General features: G+C 43.5%; 1 protein-coding gene across 3 annotated transcripts; it reads right to left on the bottom strand.

Annotated features, from left to right (window-relative positions):
• Positions 1-1130: 1130 nt before the first annotated feature.
• On the bottom strand, positions 1131-25556 carry SLC22A3 (solute carrier family 22 member 3). 3 transcript variants are annotated; one of them, XM_053938223.1, is made up of 11 exons: positions 25096-25556; positions 15512-15615; positions 14963-15117; positions 12369-12534; positions 11247-11364; positions 6490-6587; positions 6139-6353; positions 3598-3706; positions 3241-3353; positions 1982-2081; positions 1131-1881 (listed from the first exon to the last, which is right to left on the bottom strand). In XM_053938223.1, the coding sequence occupies exons 1-11, from the start codon at positions 25507-25509 to the stop codon at positions 1755-1757; spliced, it is 1719 nt and encodes a 572-aa protein (XP_053794198.1). In that variant the 5' UTR covers positions 25510-25556; the 3' UTR covers positions 1131-1754. The 3 variants fall into 3 exon arrangements, 2 of the variants coding, with proteins under 2 accessions (XP_053794198.1, XP_053794199.1); XM_053938224.1 differs by having other exon boundaries at positions 1131-1363; XR_008429906.1 differs by lacking the exons at positions 1131-1881; positions 3598-3706 and having other exon boundaries at positions 1992-2081.

The following is a 25556-nucleotide window of genomic DNA, read 5'->3' as shown; positions in this document are numbered from 1 at the left end:
GTGCCAAACATGTATTTTTTTGTGAGCTTATAAGGTCCTTTACAGTATCTCACTGACTTTCTTTTATTTATTTCTCTGTTGGTAACAGGATACCTTTCAAATGCCACATATTTTCAAGTCCTCCCCTGTAAGCACTGTATTGTTCACCAGTCAGTGGCCAGGACACAATTCTTGATGAAGGTCATACAGGAGAAAGGAAAGGCAGTCTGTCCCTGGAATCTACTTACAGAGCCAGAGTTATTCTGTTACATGTCAGCTTCAACAGACCAATTGACACTTACTTCCCTTCATAACCAAAGCTTCTGGCTCGTCCCTGCCCAAGACATCTTGACATCTCTGTCAACAACCCAAAAAAATTATCCCCAAGACAGAAAGATGTCAAATAGTGATAATGAACAGAATGCAGAAATTGCAGGTCATCTTGGCAGTGGTGAGGGTGAAGGAATTTAGTTTGTAGGGATGGGCAGAGAGCATGATTTGCAAAGGAAAAAATCAGCATGCTCTTGAAAGAGGTGTTTGAAAAAGCACTCAACAGAGGAGAGCAGGCAGAAGCCCTTCCCTTGGAGGGATGCGGGGTGTCATATGAACCCCAGCTGTGTCTGGGGAAAGGCACTAATGGGCAGCAGGACAATCTGTCCTGCAGAGCTAATGCTCTGTGCAGGGAATGACACCTACATAAAGCCCTGGAAAGGTGAGGAGGACTGCTTCCACATTTGAGAAAGCCCTTGAACAAGGAGGCTTTTGTTGAAAAGGGTCCCTGTGGATGACAATCAGACCAGAGAGAGGTTCTGCTGATGCACACTGCTGATTTCCATCCCTCTCAACCAGGGAAAGTGTCACCCTAATCAGTGCCCTCTTTCTTCAGCCATCATACCTTATATTGGTCCAGATTCTTCAGAGGGACCAGTTAAAATAGTCATCCTCTCCTCCTCAAGGTCATCTAAACAAGCACTACCATTTAAATCATTCCCACACAAATGTAAACCCTAACAAAATAATAAACAAAAGTCTCAAATAGATACAGAAATAAATACAAGGTCACTAAGCTGGACATTCCATATTTTTAAAGCTGTTCTGTTCTGTTAAGAATCACAGTCCCTTCTTGCAAACAGTGTACTCAGAAAAAAAAAAGTATTTATTCAATATTCATAGAAAAATACACTACTTGTGTTAAATGTCCTTGTGCTTAGAAGGAAAACATGAAGTTTAATCCATATTCTGCAGCAAATTTTGAAGTTGTAGCAGGTGGAGAACAAATTCCCAGTATGGGAACAAAGTTCTTAGCTCAGTGCTGTCCTTCAAAAGTCAAATATAAGAATTGGTGTCCCGGTGTTTCCGTTTCTTGCCACATTTTCCAAAATGACTGTTGAAACAGAAGGGGAGAGGAGTATAAGTGTGAAAAAACAGGAAAATATGTCGTTCAAGTTGTAGTCCAAGCTGCTGTAATGAAACATTCTTTTTTTTTTTTTTTTTTGCATTGAAAATTTCCTGCTTCTTTAGTTTGTACATTGAATCAGGTAAAAGTTAATGCAATATTCAAAGCCTCTCCTTGGAAATAATTTATGGCACTAGGACTTCAAATTATTTAGCCAAGGAGTAAATATTCCCTGCATATCTGCAAGGCAGTCTGGCTGGCTGTGTGCCTGGAGTGGGAAAGCTGTGCCTACAACTCTTCAGCTTTAAATCCATCTCATATGTGATTTTTACATGACTTCACAAATTGTGGGATTGCATCCATGATAAGGGGCCCTTCTTCACAGGATGCTTTGACTGAGGTAATGGCTGGTTTTCTCAAGCAGAGAGTTGCAGGATATGCAGCACCTCTCTTGTGCAATGTTGCTGCTTTCTGCTTCCAGAGATGCATAGGACAATTTTGTGTCTCTATGAGAAAAATACAGATTTTATCACCATACATTTTTCAGTAGTCTTCCTTAGTGATATTGCAAAGTTCAGGTTTCACCCAAGTATAAGTATCTCATACCTTAGAAGCTGCTCCACATCCTCCACTGTCTCTGGTAATGAGATTCCCTTTGTCTCTGGTAAAAGCAATACTAGGACGCCACAGACAGCTGCAAGAATACCTACAATGGACATTGAAGAAACACAAAAGCAATAAGAACATTGTTACTTGTGTTTTCAGCATTTATCCACTGAGAAAAGTTTGTTCAAATTGAGTTTGAAGTGAGATGTTTTAAGTACATCAGCTATTTCTGATTAACCTATTCTAATCAAATACCTCTATGTTACATTAATTTAGCCTATTACAAAATCACTTGAGGGCTAGGAGCTCATTTACAGCCTGATCTCCCCAAAGGGAGATCTTAGAAGTCAAAAACCTGAGATAAGTACATATGGGCAAATGTATAAAAAAAGCACAGGAAACAGGGTGTTATTTCTCATGTAGAACAAATCTGCCCTTTCTCAAAGGGCTCTGTCATGTAGATGCATCTGTGTTTCCTGAAACCACTGAGATTTTCCCAAATACTCTCTTCTTTTATCCATGGTCAAAGTAAATTATGTGGCTCAGAATAAAAACTCCTCCTTGGGGAACAGCATTCAAAATCTGAATTAGGAATGGATATTTTGGAATAATTTCCTGCTTAGATATAATTTACATAATGTATTAAGTCAAAAATAGAAGGGCTGGAGCAAAAAATCAAATGTTCCCTGACTGTTCCACAGTTCACTCTGATTTTGTAGCTGTTTACTTAAGACAGAGGGAATTCATATATCCCTCAGAAGCAGCAGAATTTAATAATTAGATAATGTGAACACTGTACTTCTATCTATGTTTTTCTTGAAATAATGCTAGTCTTTTAAAACATCTTTTGTGTTTCTAATTTTGTTTTCAGCTAAAGTTTGTCACTGCAAATTTCCCTTCTTATTCTATTCTTTTCATTCTGATTTTTTCCAATCACATCTACCTCCTAGAAGTCTGGTTTAGCCACAGACTCCCATGCAATTACAGAGCCTAGCTGAAAGGTTTCTCAGCCTTAAAGCACTTCACCCAGTTTAATTTTTGCTCTTTCAGCAGTTACCTAAGCAGACCTGAGCTCCTCCACACTTGTACAGAGAAATCACGTTTCACCCATTTGCTACTCAGCCTCTTGCTCTAGGCATAAGGGTGGAGAAACGCTGCTCTGCAGGGACATAAGGCCACATACTACTTTTACCCCAAAAGAAAAGCTCTGTTAGGAGAAGGATATTTAAAACAAAAGTATATTGTAAATTAAATCTTACTGAAAATAACTAGAGGTAGCTCCAACCAAATGGCTGCTAGTCGGAAAAGCAGGAATGGGGCTATGATCCCACCAAGATCACACAGACTTGAACACAGGGAAACACCAAAGTTTCTGCAAAAGACAAAAAGTACCAGATATTAGAGAGGTGCTACCAAACAGCATAACCAGCAGTTTAAGGAGTAGAATGTAGACTTAGCTCCAAAATTATCTCTTCAGTTTATACCATCCACATTAAGCAGTGGCTATTCAGAGTGGGAAACTCTGGAGAAAACCAAGTTTAACCAAAGGACAGTGAAACAGGTAATGGAGAAAAGCACAGGGAAAAGCTAAAAGATTCCTGGATCTTTTTACATACCTCAGTGTTGTAGGGTATAATTCACTGTTCACTAGATAGACAACTTCAAAAGCTACTGTGATGCTCAGTCTTCCCAGCATGGCAGCTGTTGTTTTGAGCCATGGGATATCTGTTCATACAAAAAGAAACACTTCTGCATGAAGTGCATGTGCTCTGCCACACCTGCAGAGCATTTCTGAGAGCCCCAGACCCTTTCAGCAGAAATTATACCACAGGAACACTGCAAATCAGACTGAAAGGCCACTGCTGTAGGTATCAATCTATACTGGCATTTATTGCTTTCAAACGTCACGTGAGGCTGCTTTGGAGAGTTAGAAATCACTAGAGTTGATTGATTCAAGATGCTAGTGGGACATAACAGCATGGGTGGGAGAATAGCCATCATAAGCTTCCATGACCGCATCCGAATTGCGTTCCAGAAAGGAGTAATTTTCTATACAGAGATGTTATGTTGTAAGAAACACTGTTGAGTCACCTCCCAAAGCCTTCTGGCCACAAGGAAAGTACCTCTAAAGCTGCATAGACTCATAGAATCATTTAGGTTGGAAAAGACTTTTAGGACCATTGAGTCCAACCATTAACTCAACCCTGCTATTCCACCACTAAACCATGCCCCTTAAGTGCCACATCTACACATCTCTTAGAAATGTCCAGGGAGGCTGCAGTAAAATAATATTCCCTAGAGCAGTCCACCTACCCTTTGTGATTTTTCTAGCCACTCCACATTAGACAAACTCCTAATTATGCTAGTCCTGGTCATCCTCCCCTTCCCTCCCATCATACCTGGCACGCCTGGCACAGGCTGTACCTGGCACTGCCCCGCTGGCTCTGCCCAGCTCTCCTAGCTCCACTCAAGCTCTGGTGAGCAGCCACTGCCCTGAGTACATCAACAGGAAGCCCTTGTACATCAGCAGGGATGCAGTGGTCATCCACACACAGCAGAGCAGAGCTGCCCCTCTCATTTTGAGCAACCCCTCTCTGGAGATCTGGTGCTCTCTGGAAGTGCATGACAAGGAATGTGACAAGCACTTCTGTCGTGCTCTTGGGAGAGGACAGTCTCCTGCATGGTCTAACCATGACTAGGCAGACAGGGAGGCAAGTGAAACAACAAGCCTGAACTTGGCACAAAGGGGAGCTCTGCTACTGGAGAGGGCTCTGGCAGTGATTGTGTTTTTTCAAACCTTCAGTGGAAGAACAAGAAAACATTTCAGTTTTCTCTGAACCAAAAATGAGACACTTGGGTTTATTTTCCTTCCAAAACAACCAAACAAATCACCATCAAACTTCATCCCATGTTGCAAGACACTACTTATGCCCTGAAGAGATCTGTTTTCAAAAACATATAAGAGAAACAAAGGCTGGAAAGAACAAAACAATTCCACATCATCTCCATGGCATCCCTTCAGTCCATCAGACTCCCAAGGTGATGGTGACGTCCATGTGGATCCTCCCTCTGCCAGGGGACTGGAATTGTGTGAGCAACACAGAGTGATGGGGCTCACAGCTGAGAGCTGCAGTTTTTTCCATCTGTGTAAATAGACTTCTTTAAAGCAAGACACAGACCTCAAGTGTCCAACTGCAAGTATCTTAATCCCAAGGCTGTCCTCTCCTACTGAGAGAAGGCTGTTGGCAGCCCCATGATATACCTTGAGAAACTAAAAACTCTTAGGATGTCCAGGACTGTCCCTCACTTTGATAGGAACAGTTCTGGGGAGGAATAAGCCTTTCTGATGTCCATTGAGCTGCTGGTCCCCAGCTACAGTAAGATAAAGCATAATCCTATAGTTATGTACATTTCAAAGCACCTCCAAATGCCTCCCTAGGGATAAAAAACAAACAAACAAACCAAAACCAACAAACAAACAAACAAACAAAAACCAAACAAAAAACCAATAACAACAACAAAAAAAACCCTCCAAAAACTGTGGTAGGGAAAACAATTTAAAGCAAGGAGAGAAGTGCTGGGAATCCTTTGTGCAGTACCAGACCTTTTCTCTGTCCTTGAAACCAGATAAGAATGGCTTAATCAAAAGCCATATCTTTCTCCCAGCCTCTTAGCATTGTCCAAACCCATGGGAGAGTGAGGGCAAGGCAACAAGCTCTGTGATGCCTACCACAGCCCTTACATTGTGTTGTGGTTTCCATTGTTTTATTTGTAAAGGCAAAGACTTACCAAGATGACTCACCAAAATCACTGATTTCTTACATCACTAAGTGTGTTCCATGTCAGGGAATGTATTTTCCCATTATGTTTGTATATTCTTCCCTTGCATTTGCCTTTACAGAGAGTGCAGGGCCTTTATATACATTTTCTCTAAGACTACTCCCAGCTGTTGTTCACAACCCATCAAAGATATGGCTATTCCACGTGCCAGGGCCATCTACATGCAAATAAAGTGTGCTGTTCCGTGACTGGGTGCTGCCTGTATCACCAGATGGTTTTACTTTTACCTGCAGCTCTATGTGGCTCACTGTCCTTGCTCAGGAGGTGCCAGAGGGAAGCCATTGACCTGAAGAGCCTGACCCAGGGAAGGGAATTACCTTCTGGCAGGAAGGCAGTGATGAGACATGAGATGCTCGCCACGATGTTGCCCACGGCGAAGGGCAGGCGCCGGCCAATGCGATCAATTGTCACTATAATTAGGAAAGCAGAGGGCAGCTCCACAGCTCCTGAGATGAAAAAGTCTAGGTAGATGTTTCCTCCAATAATTCCCAGGCGCATGACAAGCCCTTGGTAGATAAGGGCACTTGTGAACCTAAACAGCAGAGGGAAAAGAGTGTTGAGAGGCAAACAAATGATTGCAAGCAGCTGGAGAGACCCTAAAAGTCACAAGGAAATCTTTCCTCAAAACCCACTGCCCAGGTAACAAGCTGGATGATATGGGCACTCACCAGGCATACATCAGGATGAGTGTGTTCCTTCTCATCTGGGGAGTCCTCACCAGGTCCAGAAAGGAGGGGTTGGTGACCTCCTCATTGCTAACAGTGATCTGAGGAGACAAGTGAGCAGTAGTCAGCTGTCAGGAGTCAGGCAGGCACTGGGACAGAGTTTCTGTGTAAATACAGTGATCAGCAATATTCCAGTCCAGCGAGCAAAGGTGCTGACAAGCCATTTTACTGCTCATAGCATTCCAGAGCAGTGCACAGGTGTTGGAATAGCTAATAACTGGATATGGCTGTGGACTTTCCTTAATGAGATGATTGTGCAAAAATCAATTTGAAAATCCCCAGTCGTAACTTGAGATCAGAAAAATTATTTCCTCCTTGATGACCTGGATTTTCTTGGAAGGTAACAAGCAGTCATTGTCACATCAGGGCCTCTGGGCACAGAATTGCCTTCTGCCAGGGGTGGCAGGGAGGAGGAGACAGGGCAAAGCAATGGGCTGAGGGAAGCAGGGAGAGAGGGGCTGAGCAGCAGGCAATGGGCTTGGGAACATCATTGGCAGCACAGCTGGGCAGCAGGAAGAAAAGGGGAGTGAGAGAAAGAGCAGATCTGTAAAAGTGCTTGGATGCTATGAAATATTCAACCAGTGAAATTCAGAGGGTCCTAAAATACACACGCACTGTGCTGAACGTGGCTTTTACCCTGAAAAAAATAACCTGCTAAGTATGAATTAATGGTCCTCATACTGCCTACAAAGTATAATAAATCTGTTCTCAGCTGCCTCCAATACAATCACAGTGAGACACTCCATGCAATTACTGGTTAGAAGGTTTAACACTAACAAAAGAGCAGGATTTCACACAGTCCTGTGTTTACCCGTTGAAGTTCACTGCTGTAGATATTACAGAGGCAGAATACAAGCAGGGCCAAAAAGGGACTAGTTACATTGATCTAGACTGTTTGTAACTCTGGCCAGCAGTTTTTAACCAAGCCAGGTGAAAACCCTTCGTTCATATGGTCATTTGGCGAGTGAGGAAGACACAAGGAAGATAAGGCAGAGGCAGTTTTAGGCAGGGATCAAACATGATCAGGGATCTGCCCAAGAACTGGCAGCCACAGCTGGGATTGCTATCAGCTCTCAAAGCAGCTGTGGGGAACATGGGGTTAAACCTGCTGTGCCATTTTTAGAAGGATTTTAGGCAGCCTTGCTGCTTTAACTCTCCGCTATTGACCCCTCCTGAGAGGAGGCCTAAGAGGGCAAAGAGAAGAGCAAACCCCTCTTTATTACCACAGCACTTGCTGCTCACAGAGGTGCAGGAGCCCAGGCCAGAGGGGAGACAGGAGTGAAAAGACAGAGAAGCTCGAGGTAACATGCAGATCCATGATGAGAACTCAGGTAAAGCCAAAGGCATTGCCCAAGGGTCTCATCAGCTCAGCCAGGGCTGAGCCCAAAGCTTTCACCCTTTATTTGTTTTATTATATCATAAGGTAGCACAGCTGCTTTTGAGTGCGATTTGGCTGGATGTATTTACGTATGACTTTTTCATAACTGACTGACACAAAGCTTTGTAAGTAAGACAGAGAATCTCCACACTTATTTGAACTTCCTTTCTACTCCCTCTCACTTTTCTTCTGTAACCAGAGCCAAAAGTTTTCTTCAAAGCACTGCCACTTGTGCTGCATGCCAGAGTCCTTAGTGAGGCAGGCTGAGGTTGCTGGGTTTCTGCACTGCTCTTGGACTCTCTCATAATATGGTTATAAAGCTGCCATGTCTGTTGTTTATCAGAACAGGCTGCCAGCCATCAGTTGTGACTTTGTGCAAATATGGTTTTAGATTTCTAGAGGACTAAAGATAAATTCAGTACAACTGCCACTTGTATTTTTATGTCTTAATAAAGTCAAAATAACCCAAGCATGACTGAGCACTTTTTTATAGATGAAGAAAAGAAGCGCTATGGAGAGTCAACACTTTGCAGGGGTAAAAATCCTCTTTTTGTTCTTTGAAGTCAAGGAGAGCTTTGCTATTCACACCAGTGCAGTCAGGAATTCAGTGAGAGGGCCCATGTTTCCAAAGATACACTATTTGAAAACCCTGGATGAATCTTTTATAACTTCCCTCACATTTTCATGTTCCAGCAAAATTACATATTGATCTTCCCACAATTATTTTTATGTACGTAGTTCTACACATGCTTAATTCTTCATGGGCCATGCAGGTTTATACATACATGGATGTATATAACATTTACATATGTAAGTTAATGTATGCAAGAAATATATATGTCTAGATATGTTCTATAGGGTAGGAAAAAATCTGTAGATAAAGGGACAGGTTTTGATCCACAATTCTCTTATGAAGCAGTTCTACTTAGAGGGTTGCAGTTCATTCTGGTTTTGGACAGAGATCAAGAATTAGAAAATTAGTTTGAAAAAAACTCTCCATGATAGGATAAATATGAGCAACTGTAAAAAAAAAAAGAGTTTATAATTTAGAATTAATTTAATAAGTTCTGGTTGGGGTTGACCTACACCAGTGTCATAACTCACAAAGCAAAAGCAGCAAATGTTTATCCTTTTTCATATAAAAGTCATCTGTGGTTTCTGCATGCCAACAAAAACCCAAAGCTGCAACATCCAGAGCTGTGTAAGGGACTTGGCTGATGAAATTGATACAGACATACTGGAAAATCTGAGCCCAAGTGCATTGAGGGATAATGCCTCTCACTTCTTCCTGAGCCTCCATGCCTGCAGCCCTTAGCCTGAAATTCTAGAGCTGCTTCATGAAAGAGAAGTCTGATATCAGTTAATGTGAGAAATACCCTTGATCCTTTACCCATGCACTTTCTGGAGATGCTCGCTTTCCTCTGGGCACAGCAAAAGGATGACAGAGATTTTATATTAAAAAGGTCCTAGGAACAGATCCAGTATAAATCTGGATGTGTGGAGGTTAATCTGTTGCAGCTGTGAGTGGCTTAAGGTCATGAGCATGCATACTTTTGAAAAAAAAAATAAATACAACTTTAAACAAAAAGCAAGGGAAGACACATCTTTCTGACATGATGCTTTGAAAATGCTGATGTTTAGAGAGGAAGTGGGTGTAGGAATGCAGGGCTGAACGTGGAGGGGAAGCTGCAGAAGCTGCAGAAGCACAAACTTCCTACTACTTTCTGACCTGGATGTGGGAATCACACTGGTGTATATGCCCCAGCAAAAGACTATAGATTCATAGAATCACAGAATGGTTTGGGTTGGAAGGGACACTAAAGTTCATCTAGCTCCAGCTCCCTCGCCATGAGCAGGGACACTGTCTATTAGGCCAGATGGCTCAAAGCCTTGCCCAGCCTGGCCTTGAACACCATTCAGGATGGGGCATTTACAGCTTCTCTGGGAAATCTGTTCCAGTGCCTCATCACTCTCACAGTGCAGATTTTCTTCTTAATATCTAATCTAAAGCTGCCCTCTTTCAGTTTGAAGCCATTCCCCCTTGTTCTGTTCCTTTGTGTCCTTGACAAAAGTCCATTTCCAGCTCTTTTGTAACTCTCCCTTAGGTACTGGAAGGTAGCTCTAAGACCTCCCTCAAAACTTCACTTCTCTGAGCTGAACAACCCCAGCTCTCTCAGCCTTCCCTCTGGAGAGATGGAGAGGTGAAGAGGTGCTCCGGCCCTCTGATCATTTCACAGCCCTCCTCTGGACTCACTCCAACAGCTCCAGGTCCTTTCATAATCTCATGTGGTTTAACAAGAGGTTTAACAAAGTGCTGCACCTGGGTCCAGGCAACCCCTGGTATCAACACAGGCTGGGAATGAACAGACTGAGAGCAGCCATGCCCAGAAGGACTTGAGAGTTCTGGTGGATGAGAGGTTGGACATGACCCAGCAATGTACACTTGGATCCCAAAGAGCCACTTGTATCCTGGGCTGCATCCAAAGCAGTGTGGCCAGCAGGGCAAGGGAGGGAATTCTGCACCTCTGCTTTGCCCTTGTGAGACCACACCTGGAGTGCTGCACCCAGTACAAGAATCATAGAATGTTTTGGGTTGAAAGGGACTTTAGTGATCACTCCAGTTAACCACATCTCTTCTCACTGAACCGTAAGTCCAATGCTGCAGTAGTCACGGTCTGAGAGCCAGACACTTGCTACCAACACAGAACAAGCCAAATGTTGCAATGTCACAACAGCATTATTTGCATTAAATGCATCAGTCCTTTCAAGTTCTCTCACAACCACTGGCCAAAGGACTGTAACTGCAACACTTATCATCCTACTTTCTGAATAGTGATCTCAGACAGAGCTTCCTCATTTGTGAACTTTGCAGTGTGTTTTCTCCCTGTTGGGATTGAAGCAAATTTATACTGAAAATCTATTTCTCTTAGATGTAAAAGGAACTTCTAGAAAAGGAGCCAGGAAAGTGGATCATGCTATCTCCACTCTCTCTGTCAGATAAAATGGCAACTGCTATGAAATACCATTGCTCCTCATGTTGTTTTATGATATTTTCCACAAGTTTTTAAAGTAGGAGTGTTACAAAAGAAAGACCTGATTCCTTGTTTTGCAAACCCTTTTTTTTTCAGCCTGTATATTTCCAGCCAGTTCACTTTTCCCATCTTGCAATTAACAAAGTAGCTGTGTGGCTGACAGCAAACTGTTCGGGTGTGACTCTTCAAGTGTCGTCTATCCCTTAGAGAGAATGCATTTTAACACCACTGAAACTTCCAAAGCTTAAGAAAGCTTAGAAAAAACCTCTAGCTCAAACATATGACTGTACCTCTGAGTAATGGGGTGAGAGAAATTTCCCATTGTGTTTTGCAATGTTGTGCATGATTTTCAATGCCTTCTCTCCCTTTTTGCGTGTCAGGAGCCAACGTGGAGATTCAGGAACCACCCTGTAAGAACACAAAAGTTTTGAATAAGGCTTTTACCTTGTAACATCATAAGTAAACAAAAGTCTTTTATCTTTTACCCTGTGTTAACACAAAACACAGATTTTTCAGTCTTTGGTACACAAAAACTCTTTTGAGGACTGCTTTTCCAGTCAGCCTTCTGTAAAATATTTGATCCTAGTGGGCAAGAAATAAGAAAAAAGACTTCATCAATTCTCTGCAAAGCTGAAAAATCAGAAATCTTAATATTGTATCTGCACAATGGTTGTCAAAAGTATAACCAACAAGCAAAGAAGGTTCCTGTAGAGCAGCAACAATGAAAGGCAACACTAGACTCACAGAGTAACATATAGAGGCAGATCAGGAAGCTTCTGGCTGTATCACTATAAGATACACACACACACAAAGGTATGCTTCTTTTATAAACTGAACACCAAGCAATATGATGGGTGCTTCAGTTTCTGCTAGCCTAGGGTTAAGATGATTCGCTATTTTAAAGTTCACAGCAGGCAGTGTTTAAGGAAGCAGTGTTCAGGAGGAGTCTCTGTGGGTTAGTCTCTTGGGATCCATCCCACTGGATGGCTGCACTGAGACAGGTGTTTACCACAGCTTAGAGCTCTGCTTTCTCATCAGCTGTACTGCCCAGCTCAGGGGCCTGAGGGCAAGGTCAAACTTTAACTAAGTTTTAACTAAGATAATGCGAGGCAGAAGTGGGGTCTCATGGCTGATGGGAAAAAACAACTTTGGTCAAGTTAACCTTATAAACAGAGCAGAGTTCTGTGAAAGGCCAGTTGTGGCTGACCAGAGAGGCAAACTGGTCAGAAAAACTAGAGTAATGTATGTCTCTGATTCACTACAAAGTAATTACAAATTACACAGTCAACAATATGCAAATATCTTCTTCCTAACCTACATCTTCCACTTGTGGGACTTGGGGCCACAGCAAGACTCTCAAGGTGCTCAAATAGCAATAGCAATAATGACAAGAGCAATGACTGCAACATTACCAATAGTAGAGCAGGAAGAGGAAGTTGGGCAGTGAAATGGCCAGCTGGATCCCCTGCCAGGTGGGAATCAAGTATGCAATTCCAGGGAGAATTATAATTCCCAGGGTAAAGAATATCTGAATCACAATTCCAACCATCCGCTGATCGGAACCAACGATCTCCGTCACTAAGCAGAGACAAAGCCACAATAAATAACACAGAAACAAACCCAATTTGAAAATAAATTATTAGAGGTGAAATACAAGGAAGGCTATGCTGTATGAGGCCACAGGTCTGTCTAGCACAGCATCTTGTCTTCAGCAGTGTAGGCATGTCACTGAGGCTGTCCAGGGCAAACACAAGTGACATCTCCTCATCAACTCACCCACCCCTCTTCAGCCAGAGGGGCTTCTGACTCATGTTTGCTACTGAATCACATAGGGCCACAACAGGGGTTTGAGACTGCATCATGATCATGCTTGGTGGGAAATCCTTAGCACTCTCCCTGGTGCAGTTCTGGCACATGCCCCAGACAAGGGGATCCTTCAGGCAGAGGCTGCTCACAGCAGGTAATATGGACAAGACATCTATGAGGAAGAGAATTTAACCATAACATGCTGTTTGTTCTGAGGGTAAGGTATGATCCAGTCTGCTTTGTTTATTTATTAAGAAAGTTTTAGCTTTTGTTGTTTGGGGTTTTTAAAAATCATTTGGTGGATTTTTAATTTTGTGAATGTGTCTAATAGCTCTGAAATCTATGCTCATTTTTCAGGCAATATCCCATGGCCATGACATCCACAATTGAATTGCATGAAGTGTCTCCTGTTTGTTTCAAAACTATCTCCACTACAACACCTTCAGAGTAAAAGTAGAGGATTTTACTTTGGTTTGCAACACACAGAAAACATTTTATTTTAAATTTATTTATTTATTTATTTTGCTAAAGGAGGCACAAATTTACAAGTAACAATGGCTTGTTTTGGCTGGCAATCCAGAGAGATATGACAGCATGACCATTTTTATTGACTGTCCATCATGTCTGCATAGCTAGGGGCAACTCTGTTGCCTAAAGATATCTGATTAGCAGTGCCTCCAAAAGAGCTGGATTGTAAGTAAAAGCAAAGGGAAGTTATTGGGGCAGCCTGAAGCGCAGATCAAGAGCTTTGGGAATGTATTAATAGCGACCACCCTCCTGGTGCAAACCTACCTATGATCTGTATATGTATGTTTCTTAAAAGATACTAGGTTGGCAAATACTCTGGGTGATCCCAGGAGATAAGAGGCGATCCCTGAAGGGATTTGGAAGGAATCACTCTATCCAAGAGTTAGGCACCTTGCTTAGGTCTGCAGTAATACAGTGTACCTGAGATTCTCAGGATCTCTGAATCTTTCCCTAAAGTCAGGCAGCCTGATCTGAGCATTGAAAAATATTCCCTTCTGTTAAAGCTTGGTCATTTTAAGGAAGCCCTGGGTCTGTCATAAAACATATTGTTGGTTAGAGCACTTGCCAAAGTTTCAAGATTTCAGTTTAAAATTAAGCCATGTGCATAGAAGTAAGAGGAAAAGCAGCTTCTGGTCCTTTCCCTGGATCTTGGACAGGAGCTGCTCAGCAGTGTAACTTAGCCCAGAAAAACAAGGTTATTTTGGGCTTTAGGTACTAAAAGGGCTAGACTGGTATGTTTGCATGTACATCACCACAGTGCTCACAGGTCTCACTGTAAGTGTTCATGTCTGGTTGCAATTCCACTCCCATTCACCTAAATTCCACCAGGAATTTTAAACACTTGTCACAGGCCTCATAGACAAGAGCAATGATACAAGCTTTTGCCCTATATAATGATGTTATCACTATGTTTTGTTTTATAACAGTAGATCACCACATGACTGGTTTTATTTTTAAGTAAATCTGACATCACATCTCTTGCAGGATGCCTTGCTCAATGTTTGGCTTTTTCATTCTTTATGACTGCCTTACTGAACCTGGCAGTCATTCAAGACACCACAACAATATCCTTTCCTTGTCAAAAGGAAGCTTGCTGCGCAAGGAGCTTCATTCCTATAGACTGATAAATTATAATCTACCAAAGATTCTGTATCCCCGTTGCTTTGATGCTATTTATAACAAAGCTTCCCTGTCTTTTCCCATTTCAGGAAAATAATAATCCTAATATGAACTCTGGTGTCCAGCCTGACACTAAGCAAAGCCTCCCAGCTAAAGAATGAAAGCAGCCAGCCAAGCTGTCCTCCCAGTGAGGAGAAACAGCTAACTCCTCTGAGCATCTGTGTAAGACATTCAGATTGCCAAAATAAACCATGTCCCTGTTTGTGTATCCGGTTTATTTGGGGCTTGCTCTGTAGATTTTTTATCATCCTGGTGATCTTCTATGTAATAACAAAACCTTTATATATGAATAATCCATTCGCTCACCTCTTAATCATTGGAGGACAAATGCATTAACCAGGATGGATTTGGGTTACTCTTTGTCTGCTGACTCCAGGGCCAGTGCTTTGTTCCCAAGAAAAAATATTATGACAAGCAGATGCAGCCAGAGTCTTTGTCTTTCAAAAATCCCTCACTTCCCCTAACCAAGAAAAAAGAAGGTAACAGCTCTCACCAATCACGTAGCATGTCATCCAGCTTCCCTTGCCAAACATGCCTTGGAGAAACCGGAAGATCAAAAATACAGTAAAATTTGGTGAAAATGCCACTATGATACCACATATTCCAACCCCCAGGCAGGAGAGCAGGTAGGTGAGGATTCTGCCGTATCTGTTGAAAAAGGAAAAGAAAGTGGAAATAATCAATGGTGCCTATTAAATATCCTTCAGAAAACATCAGTCAGAAAGCTCCTCTGAATGCTTCCTTTTTGTTTCTGTGTCCTTTTGCCCTTTCTGTGTCCAGATGTGCACAGAAAAGTTTGGAAACCACAAGAAAAGCTCATTTCATGGCATTTTAAGCTCCAAACAGGACCAGTAAGTACAATTGCATATAGTTTCCAGCCCAAATCAAAGCAAAGATTACATTGGCTGGGTTTTGTTAACTCCATTTGGGGATGTTTATCCCAAGAGAATTAAACCTGCAAAATGTTGACACATGCCTATTGCAGGTGATACTGAGAGTGGTTTCACCTCCCAATAAATCAAAGTATGAGCTCATACTGTACCTGTCAGCAGCATAGCCCAAAATGAATGCACCAGCCAGGAACCCCAGATTGAGGATAGACTGTGAGAGATCCAGCATCCAGGCATTGCCACACACAAGATCATACTGTGGGAACAAGGGAGAGGCATAAACACCCAGGTGTCACCCTCAGGGTAAAACATTACAGAACTGCATAGGTCCACACGGGAAGAGGGAAAGGAAGGGGAAGGGGAAGCTCACATTTGCTCGCTCAATAACCAATAGCACCAGTTATTTGCTTGCTCAATAACCAGAGCACCAGTGGGCCCACAGCAAGCACTCTTAAAGTGGTCATGAACAGGGAGAGCTCCTTGCCAAGAGGATGCTGCCTTTCATACATCAATTGTCCAGATTTGGAAAGTAAATCACTCTTCTGCAAACATCACCGTTAAATATGGTGCCAAGGCAAAGTCCTGACTTGGTTTGCTGCAGAATAAGGGTCCACAGCTATTGCCAGTGAAAACAGCATCTTATAGAAATCTATTAGTTTAGATATTCTTCTTAGTGCCTTCTAGATAAAAGCAAAAACATGTAGTCTCCGAGGAAACTGAAAACAGATCTCAGGTCAATTGCAGACACACTGAATATGTATTTTCTTGGTGTAGCTTTCCCAGACTTTTCTATTCCTTATACTGCAGTATCTGTAACTCCCTAGCACTACTAGCAGGGATGGGGGTGGGGATGAGTGGAGGCAAAGAGAAGGGGAAAGTGGTTGAGAGGAAGGAAGGGACTAGGAACTAAAACTAGAATTAAACTAAAACTGAAGTAATTCTATAGGCAGCATGGCATTGGAAATTACTTTAGTTGTTCATGAAGAATAAAGAAATGTAACCACTGCAGACCATATGAGATTTGGGAGGTTTCAATCCATACCTGGGGTAATCTTTGCAACAATGAGACCTCAGGACCAAAGGAAGCCACAGACAGCAGCAGGTGCCAGCATTTACCTAGAGAGACCCTTTTGCTTTCAGATGCGAGCTATAAGAAATTTTTAAATTGTCAATAAGGTGCTGGTCACTGAAGCACACACAATGTGCCACATTTGTGCTCACCAGCACATGACAACACCAATGCTCAAGCGCTCTGCTTGAGCAGAGTGGGCACAGGGTGGGCTAGAGAGACAGCAGCCTCTTCAGCTATTCATAGTTCTCCAGATCCTAAAATTTTGTGTCATGTGCCCAAGATCCATCCCAGCTCATTTGCCTGCTGTAATGCCCAGAGAATTATCTGAGCCTGAGATCTCAGAGGTGCCTACACAGGACATGCAAGGGGCACCTCACAGGTCTCCAACCTGACAGATATCCCACCTCCACTGACTTTAAACAAAGTAATGGTTTTGATGTCAACCCCGCTACTCCAGGGAGCCTGACTGGCCACCTGTCAGCCAAGTCAAGTTATGAGCACTTGGCTTCCACTTATGTAAATCTTGAGCAAGAGCTGCAGAAACCTCTGAGAGGAATAAAACCTGCTCTCAGCTGTCATATTCAAGGGCAATAGAAATGTTTTCCTAAATTAGACTGAACATGGAGCAGCATTTTCAGATTTCAAATGCTGCTTAACCTCTTGCTTTTTGAAGCTATGACAATGCTAGCAAATGGTATCAAAAGATGTATCTTTGGAAAACAGTGGGGATTTATGAGAATGACCTTTAAAAGAAGATTTTTAAAAATCACAATGCAATTGCCTGTGCTGATGCCAGAGGCTGGGACTCTCCTTGACCCCTTTTCAAAACTAGTAATTTTTTTTAATGATTTTACCTCTCTTTACTGTAAACAAGCAATGAATAAACTATCATGAAAGAAGGCAGGAGAACAATTGCATGCCAGAAAGGAAGGGGAAGGCAACAGAGAGGATTCTTTCATCTGTACACCAATTTCCTATGATTTATGCAGCAGCTGAAACCATCTCTTCACTAACAGTATAGTCAAATATTGTATATATTCTGGGAAATAGTACCATACAGGAAACTTCTAAGGAGCTGTAGGATCTTTCTGAAGATTGGTGACAATACACTAACTGTTCTCCTAAGGTAGCCCTGCACTTTGTCATTTTTTAAGTATTTAAATAAATTCTGATATAGATAAGCACTTCTGTTTGCTTGACATAGCACCTAGCAATGAAGTCATCATGCTGCTAATGTCTTGTTTTTCATTTGCAAACATAACCTTTAGAGGGGAATGTAACCTTTAAAAGAGAATTGAACACCCTGCAGAAACCTTTTCTTTATCCAAGCCACCTGTCAGACCCACTACACTGCTCCAGCTGTGACCTGGTTTGGTTGTATATGAAAGTTATCCCTATGTGCATCCTTTGGACAAAAATCATCTGCAACAGTTTACCCACACTTTCAGACTGCCTCCAGTTAGTCCTTAGTCCTCCTGTATGACATCCCTCCCAAACACCTCCCACGTTCCTTGCTAGCAGCCTCCACAAAAGGTAGTGGTGTGGTGCCTCCTCTCTGTTTCTGAACATTCATACACCTGTCCATGCATGGGCTGACATTTACACTTCTAAAAATGCTAAAGCATTTATTGCAGTGCCAGAGGGTGGGGAGGGAAAGATATGAAAATGTAAAGTAAAGCAAAGCCTTAGGGTTTTCTTCCCCTGATCTTAACCCTATTTGTTGTTCCGTACAGCACTGGCTACACCCTAACAGACCCTGTTAGAAACCAGCGAGCTGGCTCCTCAAGGCAATCACAAAGCAAGTGACCTAGCTCAGCTGGCCAGCTCCAGCTCAGGGCACATCCTCTTCCTGGCTTTGCTGTGCTCTCAGCCAAGCCCCTCACTGCACTAGTGCAGGCACCCAGCACAGCCCTGCAACTCACCACTGCATTCAGTCCTGGCCCCACCTACAAGATTTCTATCTAGGACACAAACCCCTGTGCACCTGAACACAGACCCTTTCCATTTAGACAGCTGACTAAAAAATTGCCCAAATTGGGAAACAATCCACTTCCCCACTGTTTCTCTCTTAGCCTTGACGATGAGCTGCTATTGTAAGCAGAAATGAGGTGCTGCCAACACAGACAGGCAGCAGGAACCACTCCTTCCAGACATTCCTCTGCAGTGTCCTTAACAGATGGGAAAAACAGTTCTGTTCTCCCTGCCAGCCTTGCAGTCCATGCAGCCAGCCACTGCTGGTTGGAAATACACGCCTGTCATTAATGTCTGCACATGTGCTGAGGCTTAGACACCAACGAGATGCTCAGATTTACAGGAGCAGTGGTGGGACTGGAAGGAACAGCGCTGGGTGCTTCATTGATCTATAAAGGAGCAGCAAACCACCTAAGTGAGATCTCTCTGGGAGAAGGAAGAGGCTTTTCACTGGCTCCCTGTAGCTCATTAGTGGTGTAATCACTGTAAGGATGAGCTTGTACATGACTAATGACTGGGAAATACGGGACTGTGGCAACTTCTCATTTCTTCATGGCTTGGGAACAAGGCAAACATTCCATTTCAGTTTGACCTACTGACTAACCACAAACATGTCATTCCTGGTACTTGAGAGACCTTTATTCACTTCAGCACACATATCCCTGTAAAAATACATTGTTTTAAATCACAACATACCATTAAAAGCTTCTCAAAATGTCGCAGCCTTGGGGAGGGGTTTTGAAGAGCTTTACTGCCTGTTACAATTAAATTACAAGGCAATGGATTAATAAAGAATTTTACCGTGATTCTCCAGCTCAATTGCAGCAGCATGTCCAGAGCCCAGACACACATTTTAAATGGCATTCATACAAGTGAACATAAAGAGTTTGGTTTACCCTTGCACTGCCAGTGATAAATGGTTCGGTGAGATATTCATAGTTTAAGGAAACCCAGGAGATGCTGACTGTTGCTACATGTTCCTTAGTTGTTGCTGGGAAGTTCTTCTCTTCTCTTGTCCACTGGCCTTTCAAACTGCTATCTTTCCCACATCCTTACTGCAACAAACCCCTCTGAAAATGCATGTGGTGGAAAGGGAGAAATTATCTTCTTTTTCGCTTTCTGTTAAAGCTTCTGGCAGAATGCTCAGGGATGAAGCAACTGTCCTTCTCTGTGTCTTGTTTCAAGCTGAGCACTTACCAGGACAAGAGGAGTTGATGTTGGTTTCTAGTTGGGTAATAATTAGTATTGACTTTATGATTGCAGAAGGCTGATTGTTTTATTATATTATTTTATATTATATTATATTATTCTATACTTATTAAGAAACTCAGTAACTCTTACAGTTAGTTTGATATAGCTTTGACTTAATCGGTTAATTAATTTAAACACTATCTAGTGTTTAATTAAGAAATTACTCCTTGGTAAACAAATTTTTATAACACATTCCACATGTGCACAACAAGTAGTAGCAAGTGAAATAAGAATTGTTTTGATCATTCTTTTCTCTGCTTCTCTCACAGCTTCTCTCAGGAGAAATCCTGAGAAAGCTGTCTCTCTCTGTTCAGAGGACATGTGAACACCACAGTCAGCCACTACCCTGCTGCCAGGGCACTGGGGTTCAGGGCCTGAGGGACAGGTTAGTTTTGAAAGCTTTGTAAGTTCCTCTCCTGTGCATGACCAAAAGCCCATTAACTTTGTGTCCCTGCCACTGGCATCACCTGTTGAGTGTCCTAGCACAAAAGGCCTGTTCTGTACTTCCCCTTTTTCTCTGTCTCTTCAGGGACAAAGCAAGAGGGAGGTAGAGAAACTCTTCATCTCCTAATGGGGGAAAAGCAGCAGCTGTCCTCAAAATAATAAAAAAATTGAACCCTCAACTAATACCAGTGAGTTTGATGGCAGTGGAAGAAATACACCCCACTGGCATAACACCTGCAAGCACCTGCTCCAGCCCCTCTCATACAGAGAAATCTTAGTCAGAATTTCATAAGAAATTCAGCAGTTGCTGCTTCCTCTGCTCCTCCTGTGCCCTTTTCCCTTTCCCCTCCCCTAATTAATATTAATTCCCTCCCTCCCCTAATTAATATTAATCCCACCACGACAGTGAAAATAAGACAGGATATACTGCCATGCCAATAACAACAGTCACACTAGATCAACAATTTGAGAGTAAATTGAGTTGTTTATTCCCTTGGAGGAGGATAGCATAAGGACCAGCTGTGCTTTTTCCACCCTGAATTTGACTGACATGTTATCTCCTTCTCTGAGGGACTAAAAACCATGAGACAAACATCGTTTTTTTCCTTCCAGGTTTTTCTGTAAATGTTGACTGCTATTATCTGGGATGGCTGGTGAGCAGAGAAGTAAGAAGATTGGTTCCCAGCACAGGAGCAATAGGCTATGTTCAGATGATCATTTGTCCACCTCAGACCTCACTCTTCGGCAGCAAAGTATTGTTAGGTCTCAAAATGGCATCATCTACATGTGAAGATTTGCTGCAACCAGGACATATTGAAATCTGCCCCTTCTGCTCGACTCCTGCCAACAAAGGCTGAAATCAATGCTGCCTAAAATATGTCTATCTGTGCTGTAGCTGCTGATGACCACACAGACCTCCCTCTTCCTTTCCTCCACCACCTCAGGCCATTTCAGTGCAGTCACATGCCCATGCCTTGAGGAGTCACCAATGACAAAAATGTCTGAAGAAAATGGTTCTCCCTTTGCACACTATTTCCAGCCACCCTGTCACAAATTGCTAGATTTGTCTCTCAGGGATAATATTGCATAGTGCCGAAGCCCAGCAGTCTTAAAGATCAGTGACCCCATCTTCAGCACACTTAGGTTTATTGACTTCTGTATGTCCTGGATACATGGGCCCTTCACAAGGCTCACCCAGCAGGACTTGGCAGGCCAAACATTTTCTATTTCAAGTGCTACAGAGATCAGGGCATGACCTGGGCTCCCCTCCAGACCCCTTGGCCAGAGCACGAGGCTGTGACCCCCCAGTCCACTGCAACCTCCCAGCACATCAGTGGTTTCTCCATCTCCATCTGCTGCACAGAAACACAATGCTTCCCTTCGCTCTGAGGAACTGCTGCTCTCACCAACCCTCCCTCCTGAGTAGCGCCAGCCACCTGCTGGGACCAGCATCATTTTAGATGGCAACAGCTGGCATGAGTCAGGAATTGACTTACCTTGATAATTTACCCTGTCAGCTTCACTCTCCAAGAAAAATTTGAATAGCCACTGCATTCCAATCCTGCTGCTGACACAGATTCACAGGGAGATATGCAAGACACACTGAATTAAACCAGAGCTGATTGCACTGGGCCAAGGTCCTCTGCATAGCTCCACCACCTCGTCACAGATGTGTCTCAAAATGATATCTTGAAACCTTTATGTGAACCCAGGTCTTGTTTGCTCAGCTCTAACACAGTGCAGTTTATGTGTGCAGCACCAGTGACAACTTTCTCAAATCGGGCTTGTCCTCACAGAAAAGCCTGACCTAGAGCAATGGAGCACAGAGACCCTTGGCCATGTCACTGCAGAAGTAGGGACCTATTCTCAGAGTCCATTGGACACCAGAAGATCTTAAGGGGGAATCTTTAGCAGTACTGCACTGACCATCATGAGAACAAGGTAACTGGCTTTTCCATGTGTTGCTCCTGTGATGATTTCTTAACACAATTTGCTCTTCTCCTCAAATGCTGAAGGAGGGAAGTCCTGTACGTTCTCCCAGAGTCTCACTGTACCCCAGCACTGAGACTTGGGAGTCCTGCAGCAGCAGGTGATGCAGCAGGCACCCCAGGTAGTACTTACAAAGCGTGTGCTTTGTATCAATCCACAGCTCCCTTTTTTCCTTTGCTTCCTTCTGGTGATGCTACTGCGAACACCTTTGTATAAGACAACTATCTAAGATGAGAGAATGGCCAGTGAGCAGCATGAGCAGTGAAGTCAGGTACCACAGTGCCATTTGTTTCACAAGTCCTCACAAATCAGTCACGTGATTTAGCTTCTGAAGGGTGCTAAATAAGGTGAACTTATTGCAATAGCCTGTGCTTTAGCCGCCAGACCTCCTGTGTGATATGACATCTATCCAAAGAGAAGGCTTTATATGCCTGCTTTTTCCCTCTGAATCCCCTGTCACACTGCAAATCCACACTGCACCTGTGCTTGCCATAGGCCTGGAAGAACTCCTTCAGTACAATGACTTCCCCCCCCCCCGCCCCTTTCTCCCTGAACACACATCCTGAGACTGTTTTGTAACTCATCCTTTTAATTTTGTCTTCCTGCTCACTTCCACTGCTGATTCAACAAGACATGGCAGAAATCTTTAGCTGAAAGAAACATTTCTGCACCCATGGACAAAATGAAGCATTTACAAGTAGGTGGGTAAGAAAAGAAGTCTTTGGTGAGCTAATTAAAAAGAACCTAAATTAAGTCACACTTTGTTAGAAACTCAGCTGGGCAAAAGGAGACTAAATTAAATCTGGGAAATAAATTGTCTTTGCTGGATATATAACTCATTAACAAGATATCAAGCCCCTTTTAGTAGCTGATCTCAGAGCAATTGAGTCAGGACATGCATATCACAAGCCTCCTTTTGAGAAGAAATTGAGCCTCATGGGATATGATTTATCCAGAAAATGTTGCAAAACTGGGAAAAGGTTCGAAGTGGCACAGGTCACAGCCCAGCAGACTCCATCTGAGATGGACTGAGCCAGCAAGAATGTCTCTAGGAGTCACAGTGACACCAATGGTGGGACCTGCTGCCCCAGCACAGGGGAGAGACAGTCCCAAACTTGCAGACTGTTACTCCAGGGTTTTCCCAATATGCACTTTTGGGAGCACAGGTGGGAGTGCTTGCCCAATCATCCCTTCATCCCTCCTGGCCCTGAAAGGTCTCCTCAGCAGAGAAGAGCAAGAAAGTGAAGATGGATGAGGTATTTGCCTGAGAACATTGAACCTTTCACTCCCATTTATTGCTGCAAGACAAACAGTGGCTTCCTTTTCCCATAGCTGTGCCCATTGCTGCTGGAAAATCACAGTGGCTCTGTTAGATACACAAAGTGCTGCCATAAACAGACTCTGAGCATGGACACAGCCCACATGCCTTCGCCTATAGCAAGGCTGAAGGGGAAAAAAAAGGGACAACAACAGAAAAGGAATCTCTATATTTTTATTTTTAAGGCCTAACTCCTTGCAGTCCCCCAGCAGAGGTACCTCAGAGGCAGCAGTATAAACTTCCCACCACGTCCATGTCCTATGGATTGTTCCAGAGCCAGGCTGCAGCTCCAAGGCATCATTTGTCCTCCCTCCCTGCCCACCCAGCCCTGCCTTCCACTGCCAACGTGGGCAGAGACACATCATTATTAGGGACCAAAGTTTGACACCAACTCGCTGCATGTCATTTGCAGCTCTCTGAGCAGCCCTGATTTCACAGATCATACACGAAAGCCAGATCGGAACCTTTGCTCGAGGGCCACTGGGGTGCTCTGGTTTCTCTTCTCCTGATATAGACCCTGGCTAAAGCTGCTCAGGTTGCACGTGGCGCTCAGGGAACAAAGCTGCTGCTCGGGACAGCCCGAGGCCTGACAGTGGATACAGCAGTCCTAGCTGGATGGGAGTAGGATGATGAATTGGAAGGACAGGATAAGCGTCTCCTGTCAGTGTTCGCTCAGGGCTTTGCCTGCTGTGCCCTGCTCCCTGTTTTGGAGCACGCAGCTCCAGTGCAAGCGCCAAAAAAAAAAGCACAGCAGGAGGCTCATGAGACAGAGAGGAAGCAGAGCCCTCAACAGTGCTGACACATTTTGCAGTGCACCTTGATTATTTCCGAGCCAATCCCTCTAAGCACACTTTGGATTTTTCATCACTGCATGAGTGACAATTGCTATCAGAATGACTCTAAAATACACACTCCTAGTGTGCAGACTGTATTTTGGAGCCAGACCACAGCAAACCCATGGTACAGATTACACAAAGGGTCTCCTAGGAAAGCATCTTCACTGGCCTTTTGCAGCCTCATGAAAAAATCACTGCATTTGCCAGTGCTTACCACTAGCCATAATAGCCTGCTGTTCTCTGAAACCGATATTCAGGAAAAGCTGAATATTAGCTTTGCACAAAAACGTGTGTTTGTCTTTTTGTTTTTTTTTTCTTTAGTAAGCACAATCACTTCTGCTGACTCCTGACAGATCTCAGATAGGCAGTCTGCCACCTGTTGTTTTTTTATTACCTGCAAACTTACATGTTCAATACTGGAAATACAGAGAAGAGATAATCTACATTGATCCTGGTCATAGAGTACACTTGGAGTTCACACTACCAGAGCTGTTTGCCCGAAATTGAGCACCCGAAGCCTCAGCTGCAAGGACTTAACTCTTTGTTCTAATCTGACATTCCTCTACAGACAGAGCAATATCTCGGCAGGGTATTCGACTATGCGTGTGCACTTGGCTTTGAACAGCCACTTTTCATATCAGCTCACCTTTCCCTAAAAGCTTGGTGCCAGCACTAGATCATAGTCATTGTCTGGATTTGTTTGTGACTCAGAATTAAATAAATCTGGAAAGGAAAACCAGACAGCAAAGTAACATGCATTGGCAAAGTAATGCCTTGCATTGGCAACCCGATTTTACTGCTGCAATCCCACAGCAGGATAGGCACCACTGATTAGAGAGTGGGTGTTTTCCTTACCTTGCTGACAATGGATGAGCGGGGCTCTTCGTAGACCCAGTCATCGTGGCAAGGGGCGAGTGGCAGGCTGCCTGTGCTGTGATTGCCATGGCGGGCGAGCGGGCTGGTGCAGCTGACAGAGGTGTCCCAAGTGACATCCAGCCTCTCGCACTCCCCAGTGACGGACTCGTTCCCCAGGTGCAGGGGAAGTACCGTGAAGTTTCGTTCCTCTTCCAGTGTCCAGCCACATCGTTCACTCAATTCAGCTGCCCCAGGGATCCTGCACCAGAAGCTGTCTGGTGCTGGCCCAAGGAAAACTACGCTGGCAAACAGGGAAGAAAAAGTTATGCCTGTCTGGCTAAGGAGGAAAAATACTCTCTTTTGAAATCTTCCAAATTCCCCAGCCTCCTTCAAAACCTCATCAAAAGATGGCATTATGTGAGGTGGTCTGTCCACTTGCAGCAGCCCGAGAGATGGCAGAG

This window comes from Vidua chalybeata, chromosome 3, assembly GCF_026979565.1.
Source record: "Vidua chalybeata isolate OUT-0048 chromosome 3, bVidCha1 merged haplotype, whole genome shotgun sequence".
NCBI lineage: Eukaryota > Metazoa > Chordata > Aves > Passeriformes > Viduidae > Vidua > Vidua chalybeata.
This window is presented reverse-complemented; position numbering and strand designations above follow the sequence as displayed.